The sequence below is a fragment of the Pinus tabuliformis genome, chromosome 1_2 (genome assembly GCF_031772625.1).
Source record: "Pinus tabuliformis cultivar Carrire ecotype Pingquan chromosome 1_2, CPIR1, whole genome shotgun sequence".
Taxonomy (NCBI): domain Eukaryota; kingdom Viridiplantae; phylum Streptophyta; class Pinopsida; order Pinales; family Pinaceae; genus Pinus; species Pinus tabuliformis.
The window spans coordinates 273827034-273833033 of NC_142298.1; the positions used below are offsets into that span (position 1 = coordinate 273827034).

Sequence of the window (6000 nt, forward strand, 5' to 3'; positions counted from 1 at the left end):
TGCCCTAGCTCAACCATATACTTGGTTTAGGGTGCTCATTGCAAAGAAAATATTCGGCCTAGTCTTAACCAGGTACATCAAGGATCCAATCAACTGCTTGTACTTTGTGGGATCTACCAAATCTGAATCTGAAGCGGAATCACTCAACTTCTTCAAATTGGTCACCATAGATGTAGCCATGGACTTGCATTCCATTATACTGAATCTTTTCGAAATCTGGAAAATGTACTTCCTTTTGTCCGAGGAAGATCTCATCAAATCTTTGCCACACCTCTAACCCCAAGATATAATGCATCAGGCCAAGATTCTTCATCTCAAACTCTGAGGCCAACTCCCTCTGACACTGAAGCAGATCCATCCAGACTGTTCCTTTTGTCACATAAGCAAGCCCTTCTGCCACTGTTGGTCCCTCTGACACTGAAGCATACTCTTCTGTCTGACAAGATCCTTTTATAGAAGGCATATAGCTCCTAGAGACCTCTTGTCTTTGAGCATCTGACAAATTGATGACATCTTCTTGGAAGGCCACTCCTTCCATTATGCCTGACTATCTGGTTCCTCGCAATTGAAGCTCTTTTGGTCATCTGGCATGGTCCTGGATGTCCTAACAATCTGTATAATCCTCCCTCTCGAACATCAATGACTCTTGTTGAGTCTATGCTCGAGTTCTTACTAGTTAGGCCATACAAGAACTTCACCATTTGGTGACTGGAGCAAAAATTTCCCTCAATCTACTCCTTTCTGGGAGAACCCCCTTGCCACGAACTTTGCTTTGTACTTCCGATGCTGCCATCTGCTACGTGAATCATCACCTTAGCAGTGTTCACAATTCTTCCTTTATGCAAAACTCCGCTCATGAGGCCATGGAAGAAAAAAATTATAACCATGTTAAATACAAGGACAAGAGACTTACCAAAAAATACTAATATTAGTAATAATAATAATCAAGGGAGAGAAATATGAAGTACTTATCTTTTGATTAAGGAAGAAACTATTGAGGATTGTAAGGAACAATCAACTCCCTCTTGATCCTCACCTCCTTGCAAAAGTTAATGAAGTCCATCTGCAATTTCATCAAGCTTAGATCCTTGTCTTCTTTCGTAGTGGATGCTCATCTTTGTTAACACATCAGCTGCTGATGCATGCTGCTTTCCTTTCCTTTTCCTTGCATGAGTTGCAAAGGCTTGAGTCTTTTCATCTTGTGGACTCTGCAAGCTATTTCTGAACAAGAATTAGGCCTCCTCTTGGACACATCCAATTCATAGCTTATCAAACTTGGGCAGTTTTTCTCGTGCATGAATTCCTTGAATAAATGACTCCCATGAGAAAGGGAATCTATTGAGAGTCACTGTAACAAGCTCATCTCTGATCTGGGAGACTCTCACAGGATACAAGACAACGGAATTTAATCTAGTCATCGTGGAGACGATTTCTCAAGGTTAGCTTCTTGTGAGTGTTGTTATTCTCACTCTGTCAGAGCATCATATACTTCCTCTTTAATGCAGCAACATGAGGAATCAAGTGGTCCTTTATGGAATCTACCAGGATTTTCTTGGCCTTGGGTTCATTCTTCTTATAGTTGGCTTTCTCCTCAGCACTCTCTGGCTCTGGAATGACTTTCTCTGCATGATCCTGAAGCTCATTCTCTTCCAAGGTAAGGAGTATCCTGGTCTTTCAAGATCTAAAGTTGATGGCACTATCTAACCTGTCTTCAACGCTGAGACTTGGTGCCATAAGAGATCAACAAATGTAGTCAAGCTGCGGAACACTTGTTTCTTAGGCTAACTTAAATGGTTGCTCTTTCAACAAGGCTCTGATACCATGTTGAGTTTTCTACAAGATGCACAGTAGAAACCAATTTTCTGATCTGATAATTACTGCCTAATGATATTCAAACAATTTATCTCATGCCACTAATATCATTGAGCAATTATACACAAAAATTCTCAACAGTAAATGCCGCGGAAACAGTAAAGATCATAGAAAGACAACCATGCACATTAGAGGCAATAATTTTACCCTGGGAAACCCAACCTTGTGAGAAAACCCGACAACTTTTCTTTTAGGAGAAATTATTCTTCAGCAAGGTTTACATATCCATCTAGAAATCTGTGCCAATGTCCAAGTCAAAAAAATACCAATCAAAGCTGGTCAAAACCAGTCAAATTTGGCCAGATTGCTCTTGCAGTCAACTGCAGTCAAACTTCGGTTTGTGGTTCATGTGGTCAACCTGTGGTCGACTGCGGTCAAACTGGTCAAACTTTGGCCTGCAGCTCCTGCGGTCATCTTGTGGTTGACTGTAGTCAAACTGGTCAAACTTAGGCCTGTGGTCAACTGCAGTCAAACAGAGAGAAACAGCTCGGTCAAAAACAGTCAATTTGTCCTCCTTTTCTCCTCACGTGTGGCTGTCCAAGAGATCTCAGAAATGAAGAAGAAACTTGCTTAATTGATGATAAAAATGAAATGTCACATCTCGTATTTATACTCGTCAAATGGGCTAAAATTCACTTCGCTGGGCCAACTTGTGCTCCAAAAATAAATAAATAAATTATTTTAGTTTTCTTAGGCTGACATGGAGACCTCTTTGGCATGCGAATACCTCCCGATGCTACAAAAAAATCAACAAGATCTACCCTCAAACAGCTAAAAAACAGTAAGACATGCTACTAACCAGCATCAAAATAGTCAATTTCTATATGGATTTAATATTTAATGCTTTAGTGGATCTTTTTTCAATACCCCTACCAAAGGCCACCTGTACCAGCTTGTAGAACAATGTTGACGTGGGAGATGTGGCATTCAAGGGAGACCATTCCTTTCCTATATGGCCATTGTTCATTATTAAGTGGGCACGTTATTCAAGAGCTCATGTTCAAATTAAGGGAGAACATTGTGAATAAGGCGTACCCTATTTTGAGTTGGGTATCTATAAATCCACTCACTCATGTATCTTGGTTAAGGCCAAATTATATTCGAGTTAGGTATACATACACCCACTCTCAAATGTATGTAGGTAAGCTATATTCAAATTGGATACCATAAACCCATTTTCAGTTGTATTTGAGTCAGATATCCATAAACCCATTCTCAGTTGTATTTGAGTCAGGTATCCATAAACCCACTTTCAGCGTTCAAGCCCTCTCGGTTGTATTTAAATTGGGTATTCACAGTGGCCTGTATTGAGATGGATATCCATAAACACACTCACATCTATATTTCTTCATTCTTTTGTATTCCCCTTCTTTAGTGTTGAGAATTCTATAATCCTCATATGTGGCTACAATGGACCCTTATTAATTATTAATGCATCTATATTTCTTCATTCTTCTGTATTCCCCACATTTAGTGTTGTGTGGGGGTGTGCGTTGAGAATTCTATAATCCTCGTATGTGGCTACAGTGAACCCTTATTAATTACCAATGTATGTAGCTAAGGCCAAGTTATAATCTTTTATTGTAAAACTAGGTTTTGGTTAAGCCTGACCTAGTCATCTTGTTATATGGGACATTACCCTCTTCGGAGCATGCCCTACCTCTTGAGTTGTGTATATGCTATAAATACACACTCAGGTGTCATTTATACGATTTTCTTGTAAACCATCTTGATCATTTTTTAGCTTATGAGCCTCGTTCTTTATCAAAGTGATTTGTTCCCAAGGGCTTTGCCATTTTCTATGGTTCATGAGTTGATTTCTCTCTTGTGCTTGGTAATTCTCTAACAGTTATAATTAGCATTGGCGCTATTTTTGTAGTTATGTTGGCTATCATTGTAGATTTCTCTCCAACACACTTTTACTAGGGCATGTTTTCTCTCTGAGTGTGCTGCCATAGAACTGTTATTTCTCCATTTATTGTGGGTTTCAGGATTTGTTGGTGTTTCCATTTAATCTCTCTCTTATAGATTTTAATATGCTCGATACAAACACTCTGCAAACACAAAATCCCTAGCAAGACGAGAGTTCATGCTGAATGCCTCTTAAAATATCAGGGTACTCGGAACCCAACAAGAGTTACCATAAGTCTGAGCTTAAGCTTAACTTAGAACACGGAAGTTCAAATGAAAACAGTCATTGAGATAGAGAAAGTTGAGATTCATCATCAAATGCACAAAAGTTCACACTAAATGAGATCACCCTTGTATTACTTAGCAAAACCAACTAAAATTGATATTTACATATGCATAGATCAGGATTACAAAAATCTTTGACAGCAGCCCTCAAATAGACTTTTGTAGAACCCTAATGGTCAGTTACATACAAAATCCAAGTTTTCCTCCTTTATATGAGGCAGTCTATCTAAAATAGATGTTGCCTAATTAAAGTGCTAACTATTGTCTTCGATTCAGTCAATTGTTTCATTAGATAACATGTGTTATGCCAATACCCCGTCCTCTGAATGAATCCTATAACGAACATTGCAAAGAAGACTGGCACCCTTAACAGGAAAGGAAGCATTCATAGATTTGAGGAACATTTTAAATATAGGACATGAAAACAGAAAATTAATTAGATCTTCCATTCCCATCTACGCAATCATCTGACATTAGTGCGTACTGTCTCTGTCCAAGATCCCGTCAATTCTATGTACCTCTCCATGACATCAATGATTTCATATTTTGAAAGGGATCCTTAAGTCCTCTCATAACTAGGGACTTTAAACGAGACACTAGCTACAACATACAGCCGTATCTGAATGAATCCTATAACGAACATTGCAAAGAAGATTGGCACCCTTAACAGGAAAGGAAGCATTCATGGATTTGAGGAACATTTTAAATCTAGGACATGAAATCAGAAAATTAATTAGATCTTCCCTTCCCATCTACGCAATCATCTGACATTAGTGCGTCCTGTCTCTGTCCAAGATCCCGTCAATTCTATGTACCTCTCCATGACATCAATGATTTCATATTTTGAAAGGGATCCTTCAGTCCTCTCATAACTAGGGACTTTAAACGAGACACTAGCTACAACATACAGCCGTATCTGGCCTTCAAATATGAAATATCCGCAGGGATATGGACATGGCTGTATCTGGCAGTCTATATGGAAAATGCAGTCTATATGTCAGCTGTATCTTATAATATTTTGTCCATATTTTGGGTATACTATTGTTTTGGCCATATTTGATTTCTTCAAATACAGAAATTTTTAATCATATTATTTCTGTACATGTATATATTATGGTTTTCATATTAGTATGATTTTTTAATGTAACCATATCAGGTGCTTTGCTATGGTTGATGTTGTATTTGGTACATTTTCTCTTATTTAAAATGTTTTGGCTGATTCATGCTCTCTTAATGGCATTATCCAGGTGGAGGCATACATCAAGGAACATATAAGACCTCTCTGTAAAAGTGGGGTAGTTACAGTAGAGCAGTATCGATGGGCTGTTGGTAAGACAGTTGAGAAGGTTATGAAATATCATCGTAATACAAAAAGTGCAGATTTCCTTATAACAGAGGGAAATAAAGTTAAAAAGCTCTCTGAACAATATTTGCAAGCTTTCAAGCAAAAGGAAAATAATTGATATGTGCATATGTTCATACCATGTGTTTGAATATTAAAATCAAAAGTTTCATAAAGAAGGAAGCTAAAGTTGCTTTTCAATGCCTTTCAAAGTCTTAAAGTTGTTAAAGCTCTGGCAAAATTGTGTGATGCATCTTTGTCAGTCATTTTGAAAATGAATTTATACAAGTATCACTCAGAAAGGAACATGCTTGTTGGCATGGCAGTTTCTCTCAGCTTTTGTGGTTAATCAATTGTAAATGGTTGGCAGCCCTTTCGTTTCATTTATGTCACATGTTAAGTCATACTAATAAATTGACTGTTACATTGTTTTTCAAAAGATGAAATTGACTTAAATATGTTCATTGCCGTATATAAAATCGGGTTTGAATTTCTAGCAATGTCATGCTGCCATCAACAACCAAGTAATGGACTGTCTTTTTGGTTTTTAGTGAAACTTTGTGTGGTAACTGTTGATCCCTAATACTGTT

General features: G+C 37.9%; 1 protein-coding gene across 4 annotated transcripts in view; it reads left to right on the forward strand.

The window, feature by feature from the left end:
- Window positions 1-5791, forward strand: part of LOC149205398 (RING/U-box protein) — a 221736-nt gene extending 215945 nt beyond the window's left edge. For all 4 annotated transcript variants that reach the window (XM_089395040.1, XM_089395039.1, XM_089395041.1 and 1 more), the window contains one exon: window positions 5316-5791. In XM_089395040.1, coding sequence (XP_089251166.1) covers window positions 5316-5531 — 216 coding nt within the window. In that variant the 3' untranslated portion in view covers window positions 5532-5791. The remainder of the gene's footprint in view (window positions 1-5315) is intronic.
- Window positions 5792-6000: the final 209 nt, after the last annotated feature.